Source organism: Staurois parvus, unplaced genomic scaffold, assembly GCF_062004578.1.
Source record: "Staurois parvus isolate SC_StPar_1 unplaced genomic scaffold, SC_StPar_1.0 ptg000748l, whole genome shotgun sequence".
NCBI lineage: Eukaryota > Metazoa > Chordata > Amphibia > Anura > Ranidae > Staurois > Staurois parvus.
The window spans coordinates 3,411,960-3,435,383 of NW_028318544.1; the positions used below are offsets into that span (position 1 = coordinate 3,411,960).

Genomic DNA, 23,424 nt, shown 5'->3' on the forward strand with positions numbered 1-23,424 from the left:
TCATTTTCAGAAATCAAGTCTCTAAAGTTGCATTTCAATTGGTCTTTAGAAACCTTTAGAGACACCTGTTATGTGTTTACTTTAGAGGGCTAGCAGGCTGCAAAGATCTACCCTCATATTAAAAAAACAAGTATTTAATTTCATGTGTTCATGTGAACTTTGAAAATGAATTTATCCACAGTGGCCATAGCTACAGAAGTGAAAATTAAAGTGCTCTTACTGTTTGTTCAGAATACATTAATATGTACTAGTCTGAGCACTTTAAATTTGTATAAGCCTAAGTATCTTTTATTTGTTTGCTTTATTTGTATCTTACTTTGTTCATTTTCATCTAATCAGTGTAAATTGGATGGGTGTCTCCTTGCAATTAATAATCCATCCTGCACACTAAACTGTAAATATTCCATGGCCTCTAACAGCGTATTAATCATAATTTGTAGCTCTCACTGCTCTAAACTAAACTTTATTCTGGTTTTATGTAGCTTTGTAGCCTCTGAGTAGCTTGATAAAAAGAAAAAAAAAGACTAGCCATGTCACCCATTAATCAAGCAGGATACAATACACTGATAGCCTTTTAAGCCTTCGTTATGCTTTCCAGGATATCAAAGCTTTGACTTGGCACATTGTGTAGGTGTTGTCGGGAAAGGTATCTGGAAAGTATCAGGGTGGCATACATCCTTCCTCCTGTACTGATGTTTTATTCTCATTTGTTTAGAATGTGTCTGTTCCACTTTTATTAGATTATATAAAGTGGAATTAAAAGGTCACAATTTTCCAACATCTTACATATTGGATTGATGTAGCCTTTCACTAAATTGCATAAAAGGGCTCTACAGGCAAAATATCAAAACACTTCCAGTCGACTGCTAAATGTCAACATTATTGCCAGAAATGTGTTATAATTTTTGGATCTCCATTTTTCACTGTTGGCACCTGCCTTCATGACTGTCCATGATTGCATTTAGATCCTACTGGCCTTGCCAGAGGCATTTATTCACACAACAGATCACTGGGAGAGAAAATGGAGGCTTGAAGCGAAAGTCCAGCAAAAGTTGTCACACTGTAGGATCAAAATAAAAGTTTGAAGGCTTTATTGAAACATAGATTTAAAATCCAAAGAATCACACCTGCTTAAGTGTTTCAGTCTTGTGGCTTGAAGTGAACCTGTGAGGACAGCAATATGGGGGCTGCCATTCATTACTTGCTTTAAATGGTATCCTGATACCCTGTTCACTATTATTGTGAGTCACTCAGAAGGGACAGGTAGAGAAGCCAGGACCAGAATGAAAGCTTGCACCTTAAGATTTGTTCGTACCAGCAAAGCCAATCAAATATTTAAAATATACTGTGCAAATAGCACCAAAATAATAAGTGACATTCAAATGATAAATGAGCAGCTGCAAATTAAAACACATAAACAATCATGTTCAGGATATGCTGCTTTTAGAATTCAATTAAAGCCAAACTCAAGCTTTTGGTACACTTTACATAGTTTGTTTGGGCCAAGCTGGCCCTAACGAACTATGCCCCTCAATAACATGTGAGGCTGTTGGATGTGCTGTATACACTGTATGTAGCTGAGGCTACATACAGCATACAGCACTGTGGTCCAATGGAAGCCGAGACCTTCCTGTCTCACCCAGAACACAATCAGCCACTCATAGAAAGCAATGCATTCTGTCAATGAATACAAAGCTTCCTCTGATTGGCTGAGTCAGAGAGGTGGGCTGATGATGTCAAATCCTCTGACTCATCCAATCAAAGGAAGCTTTGTATTCATTGATAGAATACATCTCTTCCTATGCAAAATGTACTAAAAGATTAAATTCAGCTTTAAGTACTAAATGTCAAGTAATATCATACATTTAATAAATGATAAAACATGCAGTGCTGTATAAACAACAGTTCAAAAAAAAAAAGAAGAAAAGTACAAAATTCCAAATTATAATGTAGATTCAAAGTCCAACACCGTGGAACGCCTTCCACTCCAGGAATATCTTCATGACTGTATCAAGATGATGGAAAAAAAGGACACCTAGGCAGGGCCGTTGATTAGGGGTTACTACCTGACCTCCTGTACAGGGCCTAGGCCAGCAGGGGGGCCCAGACGGCTGGCTGAATCAGATATGAACAGGGAGGGTGATCGTAACAGCGGGGGGAGCAATTACTAGAGACAATCCCCTGTATGGCTCCCTCTGCAGCAGCTGAACACTGGCTTCTTCTCTTCTCCCGCCCATTGGCTTTCAGCTGTTGCAGAGAGAGCCATACAGGAGATGGTGTCCAGTAATTGTCCCCCGTTGCACCCACCACCCTTTCTGTGAACCATATGTTTCCACCTGCTGCCCAGGATTCCCTGTGTGCCCCCACAATGCTGCCAACTTCCCTCCTCTGGCAGCTGCAAGCACACAATATAATCCTTCAGGATGGAGAGTGGGGAAAGGGTGCGGTAAATATGTCACATTTACCAGTCCCTTCCTTTGCTGAATGAATACAATGAGTGACTGGTACTAATCACTCAATGTGTTCATAACTGAAGCATAGTAAACCGTGTTTATTTGGGGGGGGGCTGTCAGGTTGGCTGTATGGGGCCCTGTGGTTTCTAACAGCAGTCCTGCACCTAGGGCTTCTTACACACATCACCCTTAGCAGATGGTATGTGACTCTGAAAATGAGTCAAACAACGCTTGTGTTTACAAGTCAAACGGCCACCTCACATCAGTCCACTCTGTCACTCCGAGCTCAGACTAGCTTGTACAGATCAATACTCAAGGAAGAGAGAAGAAAAGAGCACCAGGGTCTCATAGTGCTAAATCCTCAAGGAGTGCTTTATTAACCACTTGCCCTCCCGAAGATTTACCCTCCTTCCTGACCAGGCCATATTTTGCGATACGGCACTGCGTTACTTTAACTGACAATTGCACGGTCATGCAACACTGTACATAAATTAAATTTATGTAATTTTTTTCCCCACAAATAGAGCTTTTTTTTGGTGGTATTTGATCTCCTCTGCATTTTTTTGCTTTTTTTTGTGCTATATAAAAAAAATGACTGCCAATTTTGGAAAAAAAAAAACTATATTTTTGACTTTATGCTATAAAACCTATCCAATAAAAAATAGAAAAAATAACATTTCATCAGAAATTTAGGCCAAATGTATATTAAGTGGTTTACATGAAAGTTATAGCATCTAATAATGACGGTGTATATAAACTGGAATTTTTTTTTTATACTAGTAATGATGATGATCAGCGACTTACAGCAGGACTTCTGACACTGGGTGGGAACCGATTAACTGCCACTGACATCTCCAGTGACACTAATACAGTGATCAGCGCTAATAAAAAGCACTGACACTGTACTAATGACACTGGGCAGGAAGGAGTTAACATCTGGGGCGATCAAAGGGTTAACTGTGTGTTAGGGAGTGTTTTTATTGTGTACTGTGTTGTGTTTTACTAAGCAGACCTGCTGCTTTCTATTTCTCTGCTGTGCAGAGAGATAGAAAGCAGCACATCCATGCTGACAGGAGAGAGATCTGTGTTGTTTACACACAGACATCTCCACTCTTAGCTTTGCCAAAGAAGATCGCTGGCCGGGACCGCTGACTGACATCTTCACGATCCAGTAGCAGTGTGGGTAGAGCGGTGCGTGTGCGCCCCCTACCCGGTAATGCAAAATTACATATATTTACATGATTTAAATGCCAGAATGTACAGCAATTGACACCAAAACAGACTACAATACAAAGAATGCTTTTCTTATTCACTCCTGCGTGGTGACGTCACAACTTCCAGTCAGGCCCTACATGTTTCATCAAAAATTATGTCATCGAAAGATATTGAATGTATATTACTTGACATTTGACATTGAACATCTAATTGAATTCTAAGCATGGCATCCCCTGTATATAAATGTTTGTACTTGCTGTCAGACAAAATCACAAGTTGTATATTGAACCTGTCGCAACCAGGGATGATTATTTCTTGACACCCAGCTGTCTTGTGGTACCTCCTCTTACCCTAGTCGATTGGCTAGAAAAGTCAGTGATACTCGGCGATCGCTGGGTGCCGGTGGGGAATCACAACTGAGGCCGCCAGTGGCGGTGTGGGTAGAGCACCCACCCCCCCATCTGGAAATGCGAAATCACGTATATATACGTGATTTTGCGCAGCCCTATCGCCCTGCAGCTGTATTTCTGATATAGGGCGGCGGAGAAGCGGTTAAGAAACCTCTTGCATTTTTTTTTCAATTGGGTAAATATGAAATATGTACTCCATATGATCTCAATTCCTACCCCTCTCACATCTTATGAGGGAATGTGAGGGAAATGAGGAAATATCTATTCAGTATTGACAGCATAATGAAAGTCTGGCAGAGATTTAAAACCTCCCTTTCTCTTAAAATAAAATGAAGGTTGAAGCTGTACTTGCCCTATTAGGCAATGTCTTTTATTTTTTTGGATGGACTATGGAAGGATTAGACCCTCAATCAAGTTATTATTGCTATCTGTGTCCCTGTTGGGGACTTTTATCTCTCTGTTCATACTGGTGACCTTAGTCCCTGAGACAGAAAGGGCGGTAATCCAAAAATTTTGAGTTCTGACCAGAACCAGAGGTGTGAGTAAATCTTCACTTGTTCTGGAGAGACTCTTTTTACTTTGGGAGTTTTCTTCTAACTTCCTGTTGCTTCTTCGGAACAAGAAGTGAAGAAAAACCTTCCCAATGGGATGCAGACAGCAAAAAATAATGTGAAAGGTGGTTTATTTCACATAACATTTGCACAAGGATAAGGATCTTCAGTTTATCCATGTGGCTGTAATTTTCAAATTAAGACTTAGCTGGACTGTAGCTGAACAGCTGGAGGTAAAAATAAATGCCACTTTTTTAATCGTATCCTTTTTGGGATTGTTAGTTTAGTATCCTTATCCTGCAACATAAGCTATGTGAATTCAGGCTTTACGTTTTCTCTGCTGTGTCCAGAACTATAAACATAAGTTTCGTCTGTACACACATTTGCACTTGGATCTTCATTTCTTGTACTATGGGTAATTTTTTAAACCTTTTTAATTTTTTTTCTTTATTTCAGGACTATTTCACAGACCTTATTACCAATGACAGCATTAATTTCTTTAAACTGTCAAAGAAGATGTACCCACATCGGCCAATAATGATGGTCGTCAGTCATGCAGCACCACATGGTCCTGAGGATTCTGCACCACAGTTTTCAGAATTCTTCCCTAATGCTTCCCAGCATATGTAAGTAGAACACTTGGTATTATATCCATTGCAGACAATGTTGGAAATTAGTTTTCTGGAGCATGGCTATTGATTCTTTTTTTTTTAACTTTTTTTTTACTTTTCATACAAATGCTATGTTTGCTTGAGTGGAAAAGTTGATCAAATGTTGCTTAAAGCTGAAGTCGGACAGGAGGAACTTACCCTTACAGTTGGCCCCCTCCCTGCAAGGGTTAACTACTCATTTTACCTTGGGACTGATGACATACCTAATTTATCCCTCACTCCCTTGGCAGCCTGTGCTCTTCCTCTGATCAGGTTGTGGATGGGCCCTCAGTGTCTTCCTGTGCAATGTAAAGCTGCAGGACCTGCATTGTACAGGATGACATTAGGGAGCTAGTTGCGACTGTTCGTGCAATGAAGAGAAAAGGCATTGAGGGACTGGTTGTACAAACAAGAGGTAACAATATAAAGTATATATACACCTTATTCACCATCCTCTAGGCAAAGCCAGCAGTTAACCTTTGCAGTAGGGAAGGGAACCCACTGCAAGGGTAAATCTTTTTCCCCCGTATTTCAGCCTTAAAGCTTTACCCCAGTTTTGACCAGTTTGATATTCTTAGCACTTTAATATAAGAATATTATAGAGCTTACTTGCTTCTTTTTTACTTTTTTTTTCATTTTAAATGGAATAGGGATTGTTTGTGTCCCATTAGGAAGATTTCCTTTATATTCTGTACTATAGGCACAATGGAAAGTTATGACAGTTATGACATTTTTACTCACTTTCAGGTAACAGTGGCCACTAGGGCAAGTAACAATCTCCATAACACAGACAATACAATCCTGACAGGAGTTCTAATCCCTCAATCCTCTCCTCCTAAACACGTATAGTACATGTTAATGATTGGGAAATGATGATTTCATCAGATTTATTAAAAACCACTTAAAAATTAAACCACAGTATTTAAAATCAATTTCTCTGCCTTATACATAATGTTTAAGTAATATGTTTAGTTGGTATGTCATGACCTATCACTAGTTCCTAGTGAACTCAAATGATGATTTCTCCAGAGCCTCTCCCATCCTCTGGAACTCTCTACTTCAATCTGTATGGCTTTCTCCTACTCTGGTTACCTTTAGGTGATCCTTGAAAATGAATCACTTCAGGGAAGCCTATCACACCTCCACCTAACAACTGACCTTTAACTCTCCCATCAGCTCATTACCTTTTCTATCATTTGCCCCACCCTGTTAGATTGTAAGCTCTTATGAGCAGGGCCCACTTAACCCCCTTATATTTTATTGTATTATAACTGTACTATCTCCTTTTATATTGTAAAATGCTGTGCAAACTGTTGGCGCTATTTAAATTCTGAGTAGTAATAATTCATATACTGACCTTTTATCAAAATACATCAATTCAGCCAATTATGAAAACTAGTTTGTGCCCCCATTTTAAGAAAACCTATGACTTAATAAAGAATTCTACTAAAATGAAGTATATAGTATTTTGTGGATTTAAAAATGGCCATGTTTTCACCATAACTAAATGAGTAACATAGAGATGCCCACATGAGTCCAATAGATAGAAATGATAGAACTGTGTTTAGGTACATACATTTGAATGCTGTCAATTGGAAGTGGTCAAACCAATTTATTGAGTCAATTGTTGTAGGATGCTCCAGAACAAAGGTACTAGCAAAATGTGACTGTATATGTATGTTGATGGGAAGGGGGTAACAAATTCCAAGCTTGCTCTTCCACCTGAAGCAGAAAAGGTAAAGCACACCAAATTGAAGCTCCATTATACTGGTTGTTAAGAAGCAAATCTAGTGGTTTACTTGGTGTTACAGCTTGTTACGGCCTAAAAAACTGTAATGTGTTGGATTTTCTCTTGCAAATGATAAGAGCATTGTATGGCCAACATTACAATCATGTGCAGATTACTAAACTTGGTGTCTGTTCAAATTTCAGTAAAATGTAATTCATTTTTATTTACTTTTGACAAAGGATCTGCATTTCTGATTGTACTATTTAGCTTGCCTAAATGAGTGCCTTTAGGCTCACTTGGTAACATAAAGCTCATTAAGTCATTAATAATATTTCTAAACAAAGTATGTTGAATCATTCTTAAATACTTTTTTTTCACTTACTGAAAATCATTTAACTGAATGAGTCATTCAGTGTTATTTGTTTTTTACTTTTAATTATATAATCCGCCCTTCCATGTGAGCCGGAAAAAATGTTCTCAGTTCCCATTCCTCTATTTTTTTTTATTTTTTTGGTTTTATAAAATAAAAACATTTCAAATGTCGTTGGCTCAAAATAACAGGAAAGAAAAAAGTGAAGAGCCTTTCCAAGAACATTTGTCCAAGTGATAATATACTTGGAATACTTTTTCAGGGGTGTAACTTGCACTGCCTTCCAAGGGATGTTCCCTCTAGATTGGTAAAGCACAGACAAGTCTAAGTAATCATTTGTTCTGCAGGTTCCTCTCAGTTTCATTTGAAATTACTAATGATTCCATTCAGAAAATTAGTAGTTAATTTAATGTAATTACTGAGCATTAGGAAGTCACAATTACTCCTGCAGCTAAATACATATGTATGCATACCCAACTGTCCTTCATTTAGGTGTAATGTCCCTCTTTTGGAACCAACCCTTCTTTCCTCCTTGGTAGTCCCTCTTTTTGGTCTGATGTAGATGTATAGTTCTTTGAAAAAAATGTACTATTTAACTACCAAAACTGTTATATTGCACTCAACATTTTATCCAACCTCTTAACTATTTCATTTGTTTCCCAATTTATAAAGCTTGCTAAAGCTGTTTCTAGTTATGTGGATCTATTCTGCTCTCAGAACCTTCCAAGAAAAATGATCTTTATCAGACTTTGTTTTTTTATATATATTTTATTTTTGCCTTTCATGTTTGTGTCAGTGACAGGCCCTTTTCCATCTCCTTCATCAACTTAATGAATGAACATTGATCTAATGAACATAGTTATATAACATTTGGAGCTCACCTGCCTTACGGCATTTCATGTAAAAATCTTTACTACATAAAAACTGTTGGTGCCATCCTACAGATACTACATTTATATTTTAAAACAAAATTCAATATTTGAAATAGAGAAATTAAAGCAGTATTAAACCTAGATGAAAAAAAAAACGGAATATATTTTGCAGCTTAAATGTGGTAGCTGTATTAGTTGTCTTTTTTTAGGCTTTTTGTCTCTTTATTTTCACCTGTTGATCTGCCAGTAACACAATTCTTGTATTAGGCCCCTTTCACACCTTCACGATCTATGATTGCAAGCAAAAATGCACATTCCTGCACAAGTTCCCTAAAAGCGCAAATGTGCCAATCGCACTTGCAGTGCCATTAATTCTTAATGACACTCCAAATGCGAATACCAGTCTTGAAAGAAAACAAGTTAAAAATGATCTTCGCAAAAAACATGTGAGGCTCACGTGTAGCGTGTAGAGCAGTGCATTCAAGTGAATGGACTGCCCTATGCTGTCGCACAACAAATGCCAGAAAATTATGATCACCGATCAACAGAAAGAGATGTCGGCTTGGTCATGTGATCAGTTGTGTCCAATCACAACTGATCGCATGTAAATAGGGAAATGCCGGTTATCAGCATTTCTCTCCTCACGAGCTGTCACGCTGACAGCTCGAGAAGAGAGGAGAGACGGTAATCGGCATTACTCAGAGGGGACATGTACACTGATCATCAGGGCACTGATGATCAGTGTAGCCCCATCAGTGCCACCTGTCAGTGTCTATCAGTGCCAGCTGTCAGTGCCCATCAGTGACACATCAATGCCACATATCAGTGCCTACCAGTGCCCATCAATGCAACATATCAGTGCCCATCTGAGCTGCCTTTCAGTGTCACCTATCAGTGCCAGTCAGTGCCACCTATCAATGCCAGTCAGTGCCACCTATCAGTGCTGCCAATCAGTGCCACCTATCAGTGCCAGTCAGTGCCGCCTATCAGTGCCAGTCAGTGCCGCCTATCCGTGTGCATCGGTGCCGCCTATCAGTGCCCGTCAGTGCTGCCTATCAGTGCCGCCTAAGAGTGCCAGTCAGTGCCACCTATCAGTGCCATATATAAGTGCTGCCTTTCAGTGCCCATCAGTGATGCCTGTCAATGCCCATCAGTGCCACCTACCAGTGCCTCCTCATCAGTGCCCATCAGTGCCACCTATCAGTGTCCATCAGTGCAGCCTATTAGTGCCCATTACTGCAGCTTCATTAGCGCACATCAGTGAAGGAGAAAAATCACTTATTTACAAAATTTTATAACAAAAACTAAGAAAAAACGTTTTGTTTTTTTTTACATTTTCAGTGGTTTTTGGTTTGTTTAAGAAAAAATAAAACACCACCAAAATAAAACTCTCACAAATAAATTATAAAAATATCATATGGGTACAGTGTTGCATGACTGCGCAATTGTCATTCAAAGTGTGACAGCGCTGAAAGCTGGAAATTGGCCTGGGCAAAAGGGGGTATAAGTGCCCTGTAGGCTTGTGGTTAACCAACATAAACTGAATCCTCATATTCCCCCAAATACCTGCCTAAGATTTCTACTCTTTGACAGCTGTCAGTATTATTGAAATTAGAAATGAAATGATAGAATAGCAAAGTTACTTCTAATTCTTTCCTGTACCATAAACACCTTTATCTGTGCATTAAAAAGCTATTTTACATAAACCAACTTCACAGGACCCAAAGTGTATTTAAAAGCGCTAACATTTTTTTGTTTTAGATAGGGTGGTGAGACTTTCCCAAACTTTGTACCCTAAAGGAAACCTTAAAATAAATTTCAGGTCTTGGAACTGACACCTACCTTACACCTATTCATTTGGGGTCAGTGGGGAAAATGGTGGTCAGTACGAAGAATACTACCCTTACAGACAGCTAAAAAGATCATTGGTGCTATGCTCCCGGCTTTACCATGTGGTGTTGGTCCTGGAACTATGCAGGCATCATCAGATGGTAAGTCATTCAGCACAGCTATAGGAACTCTTAGCAACTTCTGGAGGAACCCTGGTTGAGAATGACTGGTTTAGAACGTCTGTCAGGTTTATACTGATGTCCCCTTCTCAGTGGGGAGATTCTGATCACTGTCTTTGGGACTAAAACTGAAGGAAATTCTAAAATTGTAAGTCATCACCAAAACAGAAATAGAAGATAAATCATCCATCAGGGACATATGTTCCAATGACCATTATCTAAGATGAGATTTAATTTACTTTGGAGAACTTCTTTCTCATTTCCTTTTTTTGTTTACATGTCAGGGAGCAAAGTCAAACCAGCCCCATGGGGCACATGGCAAAAATCATGATGGCCAGTCCCTACCTGACCCTAAATGAGAATAAAAAGGTTTTGGATTTAGATGTGTGTTTTTTTAATGAAAGTAAATGATTACTTAATAAAGCAGAATTCCTGACAGATATAACAAACTCAATTTAATTCAGTGCTATGTCTCTTATAGAGTTGTTCATTTTTTTGAATAGAACTACAGTATCATTTTTCTTATTAGTATTCTGTAACACCCAGGACAACAGTACTTAGACATTGAGTCAGTCAGGATTTTTTGCTTTGCACAGTGCTGATCATCTAAGTTTGTGCTCATTCTTAAGCCCCGTACACACGATGAGAATATTGAAGAAATGAACGTCCGGTTTTTGTTTTTTTTTTCAAGCTAGACTCGTATCAAAAGTGAAGCGTTTACTAAAGATACAAAAATTCTTGTAGGGCAAAAAGAAAATTTGGAAGTAATGTAATCTATTTGTATTGCATTTTCGGATGAAAACTGTACTGATTGAACAAAAATCGTTTGATCTAGTATCGTACGGGAAAAATGTTTGTGCTAGACCCTTTAAATAATTTTGTATGAAAGCTGTGTACTAATGATCAGATTGTACGATCGCTTCAAAAGTGGTATTTTTCGTTCAATTTTCTGATCCTGTGCACTAGGCTTTACAGAAGGGATTTGCAAAAGATGACTCACCAACAATCTACTGCTCCTTTGCACAGGCATTATACTATAGTATAGTCTGCAGAGAGGTCCAGGACCTGACTTTGCTGTCTGGTAGGGGTTTATTGATGACTAAATTGGCTTAACAGGTTTACAAAAATTGCCAAGTTCAGCCTTGTGTTTTGTTTATTGGTATTTATGATCTAAAATTAAGTTTATGTAGGTAATTTATAGGTTTGTAGTATGCATAGCTGTATTAACAATTGTGTGTTCTACTTTTTTGAATCAGAACTCCCAGCTACAATTATGCACCAAACATGGACAAGCATTGGATCATGCAGTACACAGGGGCCATGTTACCTATACATATGGAGTTTACAAATGTGCTTCACAGGAAGAGGTTGCAGACACTTATGTCTGTGGATGATTCAATGGAAAAGGTATATTTTTATTTTGTGTTTATCTTTTATTTTCTTCAGTGACGATTATTACATTAAATACATGGTTCTTCAGATGTTCTAATTGGATTAGTCTTGTCCTTCATTTTAAGTAAATGTCACTAATATTATACAAATTTAACAAACCATACGTTTTCCCTCTCTACTTCATCTGGGGTTTAGAAAATGTTGTATGCGTTATGCAAATCAGCTACATCTAATATTATACTGGATGTGCCAAATATCCTATTACAGGACCAGTTAAAGCATTTTATAATCAGAAATATCACAGTGCCAGGCAAACTCACAATACATCCAAACAAGATCTCTCCTGATCAGGGGCGGACTGACAACGCATGGGGCCTCCGGGCAATAGGGGATCATGGGGCCCCTGTGTCCTTGCCCAAACTCAAAAAAGCCTATGAAAAAGGTACCGGGGGCATCTCATGGGGCCCCTACTGACCCCGGGCCCTCGGGCAGTGCCCGAGTTTCTAAATGGTCAGTCTGCCCCGGCTCCTGATATGCTGACATGCACCTGAAGAAGCCTAAGTTAGAGAAACATGTTGTTCCTGATGTGAAGAATATTTTCTGGATATATTGGAGTAAAGTGCTTCCCGCTTACCATGGCATTTAATATGTGCTATGTAATATACTAACTCCTAACAAAAAATCCCATTGTCTGCCTGAAGTGCCCAAGAATTTGTTTGGACATTGGCAGGTTTACACAGTGCCCTCAGAACCTGTTTCAGCAAAGCTCTCACTCCATGCTGATTAGAGAGCTCTAGCTTTGATCCAGCAAGGAAGGCTGTCAGACCTCTGCAGAGAGACCACTGCTTCCACACAGAGAACAAGGGTCCTCCTCTTCAGCATGCTTGCAGGGGACAAACTATCCTACTCAGGATGTGGCTGCTTTTTAAAGAAAACAAACTGTAAGACTTTGCACATATTTTGTTTTGGTGAACCTCAAAATTACAGTATTCAGCTGATTTAAAGTGAAAGTTCCATTGACCTTAAGATTTTAATTTTATCATACATTCTGTTTAAATATACAGTAAAATGATAATGCTGCTATTTTATAATAATGTGCTTATGGATTTAATTTGTATCTTTCATACTGGTAGATGTACAACATGCTGGTGGAAACAGGAGAATTGGACAACACATACATAATTTACACAGCAGACCATGGCTACCATATAGGACAGTTCGGGCTGGTCAAAGGGAAGTCTATGCCTTATGATTTTGATATCCGAGTCCCTTTCTTTGTGCGTGGGCCGAACGTGGAGCACGGATCAGTGTATGTTCTCTTGTCTAGTTCACAACTGTTATATCTGTCAAATTTTCAAATAACAACATGATTTTATCCCCACTTGGGCTAGCTGTCCTGGCCCTCATCAGCCACTAACTACTTTGTTTGGACTAAGAACATCATTACTCTTCTTAGTTTTCTGAGGCCATGTTACCAGCAGCAAATACTATAAACAAAACTCTCTGGAGTTTATTGTATCTGCTTTGTTCTCGTGTTTTTGTGGCAGTTATTGTTTGGTTCTCTTTATCAACACATGGATGGATGGGAAGATCATATCATACGAATGTGGTTACATGACCAATGATGGTCTCTAGAGTAATGACTGCTGGTTGTAACTACATTCCCAGTGACTAGGACATACATTATATTATCTGCTCTTCTAGCTGGCTGGGGACCAAACGTTCTGTGTGTGAGGGTATCTTCTGTACATACTGTATATAGGCATGTTTGTGTCTGATGTATTTAATGCAAAAGAATCCTAAAAAAGGGATGAATAAGCAGAATATCTTCCACTGTTACATAACGTTTATACATAGCTGGTGATTGGTGTGCTGTTATGTGCAATGCATATGGACTGCTGTATTATATGCAGCATGTGAAAAACTAATGAGGTTCGTCTGTTAGTGCTCTTCATATGAATTTCCCCAAATTGCAAAATAGTGTTCAAGCTTCTCTTATCAATTTCTGAGTCTCTTAGAACCACTGGGTCTAGAACCAATCAGGGTAATAGAGACAGAATTGGCATTTCGTATACATGACAAACAAGCTGATATTCAGAATTGTTAAAGCGGAACTTCACTCTCTCAATCAGCATGGAATATTTCTAATCCTTATACTGCTAGCATTAGTAAATAGAAAGTGTGTCCTATTTATTTGTTTTAACCTTTTTTTTTGCATTTCTTCATTTACTTCCTGGTTTCCATACCCAGGCAAATGATGTCATACATCCCAGGAGTCTTCAGGAGGGGAGGGAGGGTTCTCAGCTCAGGCAATGCCTGAGCTAAGGACAGATAGATTCCAGGAAGTAACTGCTACATGAATCATTTGCTCTTACGCAAAATGGCCACTGCCAGAAATGCTAGGGGGTGTTTTTCAAAATGATGCAAAATAAAGCATGGATACATGGGTGAATGGAGCAGTTTGATTTGAATATTAATAATGAATTATGTAGAATTTTTAATTTGTGGTACTCAGATGCAGTGCAGTTAAACTTTAAGAAGTGAGTTAAATCACAACAATTCAAAACTGCAATTCCAAGAAATTTACAATTTTAGTATTATTTATATGTACTTGTAGAATCATTGATTTCTTTTTTTTTCAATTTAGGAATTGGCAAATAAGTCAAGTATGAGTTGACCTTCTCAAGCTCAATGCACTAACATTTCTTTGGTTAAGGTCGAAGAATTCAGTTTTTCAAGATTTCCAAATTTTTCATAATGCAGAGTTAATTTTTGTAAATATCACCAGAGTAAATGATGAGGAAAATGTGTGTTATGTTGAAGTTATCATTCTGGAATTAGCTACCTAATTATGCTGCTGTAATAGTCTGAAAATGTTTATAGAGTCCAGAGGCAGATTGTTAATAGCAATGTATTTCAATTGCCTCATTACATTAGAAATGAATGCAGATAACATTCTATTACAGTTTATCTGTAGCTCTGTACGGTTGTGTTTTGCAGTGTGCCTCAGATTGTGCTGAACTTGGATATTGCTCCAACTATACTGGATATTGCTGGTTTGGATACTCCTCCTGATATGGATGGGAAGTCTGTTCTCCCTCTGATGGATATTGAGAGACCGGGGAACAGGTTGGCCAGTCTTTGTCTTTACATATTATGTGTACGTGGTGTAACTGAAAACAGATGTAGAAAGACAGATGTAAAAGATAGTATAACTCCCTAAAGCAAAAAATTAAATGGACTTTGACTCTTTGGTAAAATAAAAAACAAAACAAGTGCAGCCTTATCCAAACTTTTTCTTAGTAAATTAAAGTGTTACTAAACCCAGAACCCTGCATTCACTATATATGGTCTCTCACAGTACATACAACATGGAAATGCAATTATGTTAGTAAATATAAACTGCTAAATACCTTTTCTCATCAGGAGTTAGAGCAGTAATGTGACTTCTATCAGTGTCCAGCCAAGCACATGTTAAAGCTTGTAGGAGTTTTCATTTTGCTCTAGGAGGATGCAGGACCCCTGACCTCTGTCTGGACAGTGCTGATTGGCCATGTGCTGATCACATGCGCTCTTCCAAGAAAAAAAAAGTATCTAACAATACACACCAAACTGAGCTTGTGCAGAGTGACTCCACATGATATGTCTTATCAGGAGATAGGAGGGGGACACTGGAAGAAGTGGAAGATCAGAGAAAGCAGGATCAAACAGCGTTTTTATACAATGCAGAGTATTAACCCCTTAGGTTTTACAGTGAGTATAACAAGCGTGCTTTACTGCATATACAGACTGATTTTACTGTTGTGGGTTTAGTAACACTTTAGGTGTAAATATTGTAATCTCTAACTAGCAGGGCCCTCTGATTCTTCTTATACCAAATTGTATTGTAACTGTAATGTCTACCTTCATTATGTAAAGTGCTGCACAAAATGTTGGAGCTATATAAATTCTATATAATATTAATATAAAAAATTAATAATAAGTGACATCTGAATACAAACTGTCAATTACAAAGAGAACATCCCAGACAAAAATAAATACAATGTGAAAAAAAAACATACAGTGCAGTCCAAAAAAAACTCACCAAATTCCCGGTGCGTGTAAAAATGAAATGGCAATCACAGAGCAATCTTCTTATCAAACTTTCTCCGTGTCGGAAACGTGATATTTCTAAAATATCCGTGCTGTACTTAAGGTGCTCCAACTCCATCTCGTGCCAATCAAACAGCTCACCTTAAGCCCCTTCAGTTATGGGAAGCCTAATAATGCTTAATGTATAAAGGGTTAGCATATTCCACAGCCAGGTCCAAATGCAGTAACAAACATGGTAGTAAAGGGTTGATCTCACAATACTCCCAGTGGTAAGCCATTTATGGAAGAGAGCAACAACGACATAATAGTGCTCACTGCTAGTATTTATTACAGCCATTTATAGCAAAATCTACAACACTTACAAGACTGTAAAACATGCAGCGTATTAAAAAGACTCATAAAGCATCCAGAAAACAGTTTACTCAGCCAGTATATGAATACTCCTCTCTGCAGAGATCACCAGCAACAGGTGTCAATCAGCATGAAAATGTCAGGGCTCATGTACACTGCAGCTGCTAAACTCACGTTCAGGAGCTGTTCAGCATTTTTTTCAGCAGCCCCTGAACTCTCCCTAATGTTTTCCTATGTGTCCATGTACACATCGTCGTTTACAGTCGTTTACAGGCAGTTGAGCTTACAGTCGTTTTTTTTTAACGCACCAAACTTGCGTTCAGGACTAGATTTTACCAACGTTTCAAATGGCAAATGCTTTTAAACGCTTGTGAACGCCATTAGCAGCGTTTATAAGCGTTTGCGTTTAGAAGCGTTTTTAACTGTTCCATGTCCAGATGCTGTCCAGAGCCTTTTTTCATCATCAGAAATGCATGCAAAGCGTTTTCCATGTATTCAAATGGACCTAGCACACCAGCACAGTCAGTTCCAGGTTTTGCGTGAAGGAAAAAATGGTAGAACGTGCCGCATTATGCTCATGATGGGATCCATAGTGAATACAACCAGAAAAGACAGGTCATCTCAACACATACTGCTCTCTCTGCTTGTGTTCTCTCTTTTTCTCTCAAAATGTCTGAAATAGTTAATCATCTACTGTTTTTCAGTGCATTCTGGGCATTTGGGAGGGTCTCCTGAGGTTTTTTAAAAAAACGATTCTAACCGCAAACGCTTCTAAATGCGGCTAACCGTGCATGACGTTTTGTAACCTACGTTTTCCTGCAGTCAGTTTCCATCGTTCAGAAGAGTTTTCCAAATGCCCCGTGTACATGAGCCCTTAGTGTGCAAAAGGGTTGGCAAGTAATGACAAAATAGACAGCTGTCCACTAAAATCTTTTTGCAGTACAGCAATGACTGATTGATTGTTTATTGATTGTTTATTTTATCAATGTTTTACAATATACAATATATCATCAGTCCACAAAAAGGGGTTTAAATTAAAACGGTCATAAAAGAAACAAGAAACAAGGGAGCTGCCACTGCTGACTGAAAACAATGGTGATCCCATATGGTACCCAACAATTCTCAGCTGCATAATTGTTCTGGGGTAGTGAAGCTCCAAGCTTGCGGAGTGTCATATCTATTCTTGCTTCGCTATTTAGCGAGTCAGAGCAAGTATTGTCGGGACACCAGTAACCCAACAAGTAGTGAAAGAGAGGTTTTAGGATGATAGATATACAATACTGTAAAACAGGTCTGCAATGGCAGTTCCCAAATTTCTGTCTGGCTAGATTAGGTTAGGATTAGGCAGTGGGCAGAGACATACAAGCCATTCTATTACACCCCTGGAATCATATGCACATCTGGAATGGCTGGTTTATAGTACAGATAAAGCCTGAAATTATAGAATCATTTATACAGCCTACAGATGGATGTTTTAAATTTGCCAATTCTCATTTCAACCTTTACTGAACTGACATTTACTAAAGGAACAAAAACACACTGAAATGATCCCAAATAAAGGGAACAAGCTACTAGAATTTTAGTAATCAGTTATCAATAAAATTGGAGAAAACAAAATTAGTTCATTTATGAAACAGTCGGTTTCTTCTGTCACTTTGTAGAACTGGCTAAAAAAAAACAGTTGCAAACCTCCTGTTGCTATGGTCAATGCAAACTTTTGACTCCTTTGTTTTAACATGAGGCCCACTTTTGCACAGCTGGTTCTCACACTCCTCTTTCCTTTTATTCCAGATTACGGACCAATAAAAAAAACAAGATCTGGAGAGATACATTCTTGGTGGAAAGAGGGTAACAGGCTACGTTTATTATTTCATACAATGAGTGAACTTCATTTTAACATGTCTCGACAATATAAACATGTGTCATGATTTAAAATTACATCTGGCACAAGATTGGAGAGGAGGTTACTGTACTTCTCCAGTGGAATATTTTTTTGTCTTTATGCCAGAGAGCCCCAAAGCAATAACCAGTAGAAAACTACCAGGCTGGAATAGAAGGTTCTTTTTCTAGTTTAATAAAATATACTTTACATAAGACATGGTGATATGTTGTAAAGCCATAGCTGGTTAGGATGGTCAATATATTTAGAGGTATACAAGTGACTTTTACAACTGATATTATTTGTATTGATATCTTGTGTATAGGAACTGTGAAGCAGCATGGTTTAAGAACTACTTTTGTGGGTATTTTAATGTACATTAAACAAACAATTCAGTTGAGTGGAGGTTGTCAGGCAACAGTAGGGTTGGTTTCCCGTATAGAAGAAAAATATATTTGAAATATATTTTAAAAATATGCTTCCCAAATATATTGACATATATTTGAATTACTACAGTTTTGGCCATATTCAATATATTTCAAAATATATTTCAATAAATATATACTGCATGTTGAAATGCCTTTTTATTACAAAATATATGAAAAATATTTTTTAAAATACATTTCAAATATACTGTATGTCTTTAAAAATACAAATCTCCATTTTTGGAATGCATTTACAAATATATGTAAAAATATATGTTAATATGACTTTGATATGTTACAAAAAATCTGAAGAATATATTTAAAATATATATTTTTTAAAATATATTATTTTAAAATATATTCTTCATTTTTTTTTTTTAAGATATAAAAAAATAATTTTAACATACAGTCATGGCCGAAATTGTTGGCACCCTTGATATTTCTCCAGGAAATCATGTATTTCTCACGAAACGTATTGCATTAACACATGTTTTGCTATACACATGTTTATTCCCTTTGTGTGTATTGGGACAAAACAAAAAAAGGGAGGAAAGAAAGCAAATTCGACATAATGTCACACAAACCTCCAAAAATGGGCTGGACAAAAGTATTGGCACCCTTTCACAACTGCGGATAAATAAGAATGTTACAAGCATGTGATGCTCCTGTAAACTCACCTGGGGCAAGTAACAGGTGTGGGCAATATAGAAATCACACCTGAAAGCAGATAAAAAGGAGAGACGTTCACTTAACCTTTGCATTGTGTGTCTGTCTGTGCCACACTAAGCATGGACAACAGAAAGAGGAGACGAGAACTGTCTGAGGACCTGAGAACCAAAATTGTGGCAAAATATCAACAATCTCAAGGTTACAAGTCCATCTCCAGAGAACTAGATTTGCCTTTGTCCACAGTGCGCAACATTATCAAGAAGTTTGCAACCCATGGCACTGTAGCTAATCTCCCTGGTCGTGGACGGATGAGGAAAATTGATGAAAGATTGCAACGCAGAATAGTCCGGATGGTGGATAAGCAGCCCCAAACATGTTCCAAAGACATTCAAGCTGTCCTGCAGGCTCAGGGAGCATCAGTGTCAGCGCGAACTATCCGTCGACATTTAAATGAAATGAAACGCTATGGCAGGAGACCCAGGAGGACCCCACTGCTGACACAGAGACATAAAAAAGCAAGACTACAGTTTGCCAAAATGTACTTGAGTAAGCCAAAAGCCTTCTGGGAAAACGTCTTGTGGACAGATGAGACCAAGATAGAGCTTTTCGGTAAAGCACATCATTCTACTGTTTACCGAAAACGGAATGAGGCCTACAAAGAACAAAACACAGTACCTACGGTAAAATATGGTGGAGGTTCAATGATGTTTTGGGGTTGTTTTGCTGCCTCTGGCACTGGGTGCCTTGACTGTGTGCAAGGCATCATGAAATCTGAGGATTACCAAAGGATTTTGGGTCGCACTGTAGGGCCCAGTGTCAGAAAGCTGGGTTTGCGTCCAAGATCCTGGGTCTTCCAGCAGGACAATGACCCCAAACATACGTCAAAAAGCACTCAGAAATGGATGGCAAAGAAGCGCTGGAGAGTTCTGAAGTGGCCAGCAATGAGCCCAGATCTAAATCCCATTGAACACCTGTGGAGAGATCTTAAAATTGCTGTTGGGAAAAGGTGTCCTTCCAATAAGAGAGACCTGGAGCTGTTTGCAAAGGAAGAGTGGTCCAAAATTCCGGGTGAGAGGTGTCAGAAGCTTATTGATGGTTATAGGAAGCGACTGATTTCAGTTATGTTTTCCAAAGGGTGTGCAACCAAATATTAAGTTAAGGGTGCCAATACTTTTGTCCAGCCCATTTTTGGGGTTTTGTGTGACATTATGTCATATTTGCTTTTCTGCCTCTGTTTTATATTTGTTCCAATACATACAAAGGGAATAAACATGTGTATAGCAAAACATGTGTTAATGCAATACCTTTTTTGTGTGAAATACTTGATTTTCAGGAAAAATATCAAGGGTGCCAACAATTTCGGCCATGACTGTATATTTTTACATATATTTGTAAACACATTCTAAAAATGGATATTTGTATTTTTAAAGACATACAGTATATTTGAAATGTATTTTTGAAAATATTTTTCATATAGTTTGTAATAAAAATGCATTTCAACATGCAGTATATATATTTATTGAAATATATTTTGAAATATATTGAATATGGCCAAAATTGTAGTATTTCAAATATATGTAAATATATTTGGGAAGAATATTTTTAAAGTATATTTCAAATATATTTTTCTTCCATATGGGTTGTAACCCAAGGGGAAATTAAAGTGGGGCCTCCCTTGCTGGCATAGGATGTAGGCTGGGCAGCACTGGGATTGTATTATTTTCTATGAAGATCTATGAATTGTCATTAATGTATAGTTCACGGGCACCAAACTTTCACAACACTGGTGAAGGCATCTTACCAAAAACCCAAGCGCACTTTCTACCATGCAGTATTAAATAGTTGAAAATTATAATAATACCGAGCACACCAGATAGTGAGGTGGGAGAAGCAGAACCCATCTGACGAGAGGTTGCTAATACGGTAACTGGTGCAGGGACTGTACTCCACATATCTTCTGGTTATGTGATCTGTGATATTTCATGACCAAATTCAGGTGAAGCAATAAGATGTTTCCCTATGGAATTAAACAGCTATGATAAAGGAGTGAGCTTAATAGCAGTGTGTATTACCTACTATCTTCATGTTGGCAAAGAATCTTCATGCCTAATGCAGTTTAGGCTAGGGTTGCTTTTTAGTTGCAGTGGAGCTGTGAACAAATTACTAGACATGTGCATGCCGGAAATTTTCGTTTTGTTTTGGATGCATTCACTTATTGAGGGATTTTGTTTTGTCATATTTGTCATATTTCACTGATTAATTTTTTCGAGATTAATTTTCTATCTTTGGCATTCGTTTCATATATTTGTTGGTTCGAAAAATGTTGCAGTTTTTTCAGAAGATTGCTATATATTCAATATATTATCTATGAATTTGAATCACAAGAACTCAATATTTTAATATGCTAGTCTAACCCACCAAGAGAAATGGCATATATATCGACTAGCGTCATGTACATCTGAATTAACAAATAGAACAAAATTTGGATCCATTCGTTATCTGGATAATCAAACAAATTTGAACAATTGAATTAATTTCCCTGTGGGTCTGAACTACTATTGTATCATGTGATGTCATCCGAATGAAACAAATGCATTTGTTAATTTTGTTATATCCTTTTTTCAGATTCGTTGACATTTGTTACTATGTCCATTCGGAGATTTGTATACATCCGAAACTCCAAAAATAACATTTTCATCCGAAAAACAAATCATAATGAAACACACATGTCTTCAAAATACTAATATTTGCCATGCACTATATGACCAAAAGTGTGTGGACAGCTGGCCATCACAGCTATATGAGTTTGTCGGACATCTCATGAAACCATGAGCATTAGCAAGTTGTCCCCCTCCCCCCTTTTCAGCTATACCAACCCCCACTCTTCCAGGAAGGCTTTCCACAACATTTGGTGTATGTCTGTGGGAGTTTGCACATACTTAGCAAAAAGAACATTTGTGAGGTTAGGTACTGATGTTGGAGAAAAAGACCTCAATTGCAATCTGCATTGCAGTTTGTCCCAAAAGTGTTGTGGTTGAGATAAGGGCTCTGTGTAGGCCACTCAGGTTTTTCCACATCAAACCATATAATACAACAATGACTTCTTTAACAGAGGTTTTTTATTAACAAATGGCATATACATACAGAGCCAAGTAACTGAGATACCAGAAAGATGTATACAGTATAGTACAAAGTACAGCATCAAAGATTCAGATTGATTTCTATCAGTAATTGCACTTAAAGCCTAAGTGCAGCCATAATTAAAAAAAAAAAACAATAAAATCAGTTCAAAGGACATAACTTACAGTCAGAAGGATGTGTCCCTTGTGCTGATGCCTCTTCTATTAGTTGAAATCCTGCTCTGTCCATGCTCCATCCACACCACTGTGATCTTCTGGTAGATGGTGGTTCAGCACAAGGGACACATGCTACTGACTGTAATTTGTTTATGTCCCTTGTGCTGACTTTTGTGTGTTTTTTTTATCTTGGCTGTAGTTATGCTTTAGTAATTAGTAACTTAATCCTGAAAGCTGTTTGTCCTTTCTCACTTTTAAACATCTTCCCTAATAGAAAATTCATCAGAAAAAAAGAGGAGCCAAACAAAAGTGCACCACAGTCTAACCATTTGCCAAAATATGAGCGGGTGAAGGAGCTTTGCCAGCAAGCCAGATACCAGACAGCTTGTGAACAGCCGGGACAGGTAAGGCAAATGTCTGGGCTTTGTTTCTTTTGTAAAGCATTACGTTTCTGTTAATTTAATCAGAATTAAACATCAAACAAAATACCTCACTAGGTATCAAGAGCAACTGTGCCGTGTTTGCGGAAGCTACTCTACCCACATGTTAGCTGATTCCCATTTGGTCCACTCGTTGGAAACGGAATGAACATTGCAGGTGTTCATGTTTCATCATTCTTGCACTGTGTAGGATGTTTCTGAAGTTTTCAGGAATGGATTACATATGTGTATAGATACTTCCCACGTAAAAAATTCCAATCTTGCATAAAAACTTGTATTACTGTAGTGTAGAACATGTGCAAAGAATTTTACAGAGTCATCTAAGAATAATTCAAATACTTAAAGCTAAACTCTAGCTATCTTAACAAGCAGCTAAATACATACTGTAGGTCAGGGGTGGGCAAACTGTGGCTCTCCAGCTGTTGCAGGACTACAAGTTCCATCATGCCTCTGCAAGCCATAGCTGTCAGTTTTGCAATGCATCATGGGAAATGTAGTTCCACAACAGCTGATCGCCCACCCCTGCTGTTGGTAATATACATATAAGACATCTGTTATAGCTGCTAAGGGATTAGTGTTTTTGTAAAGAGCTGAATTCGTTTGTGTATTTGGTATCCTTCT

General features: G+C 38.1%; 1 protein-coding gene across 2 annotated transcripts in view; it reads left to right on the forward strand.

Annotated features, from left to right (window-relative positions):
* Nucleotides 1-23,424, forward strand: part of SULF1 (sulfatase 1) — a 206,381-nt gene that overhangs the window by 128,969 nt on the left and 53,988 nt on the right. For both annotated transcript variants that reach the window (XM_089654284.1, XM_089654285.1), the window contains 6 exons: nucleotides 5,086-5,255; nucleotides 11,516-11,666; nucleotides 12,785-12,960; nucleotides 14,652-14,780; nucleotides 17,886-17,942; nucleotides 22,638-22,767. In XM_089654284.1, the coding sequence (XP_089510410.1) occupies nucleotides 5,086-5,255; nucleotides 11,516-11,666; nucleotides 12,785-12,960; nucleotides 14,652-14,780; nucleotides 17,886-17,942; nucleotides 22,638-22,767 (813 nt within the window). The remainder of the gene's footprint in view (nucleotides 1-5,085; nucleotides 5,256-11,515; nucleotides 11,667-12,784; nucleotides 12,961-14,651; nucleotides 14,781-17,885; nucleotides 17,943-22,637; nucleotides 22,768-23,424) is intronic.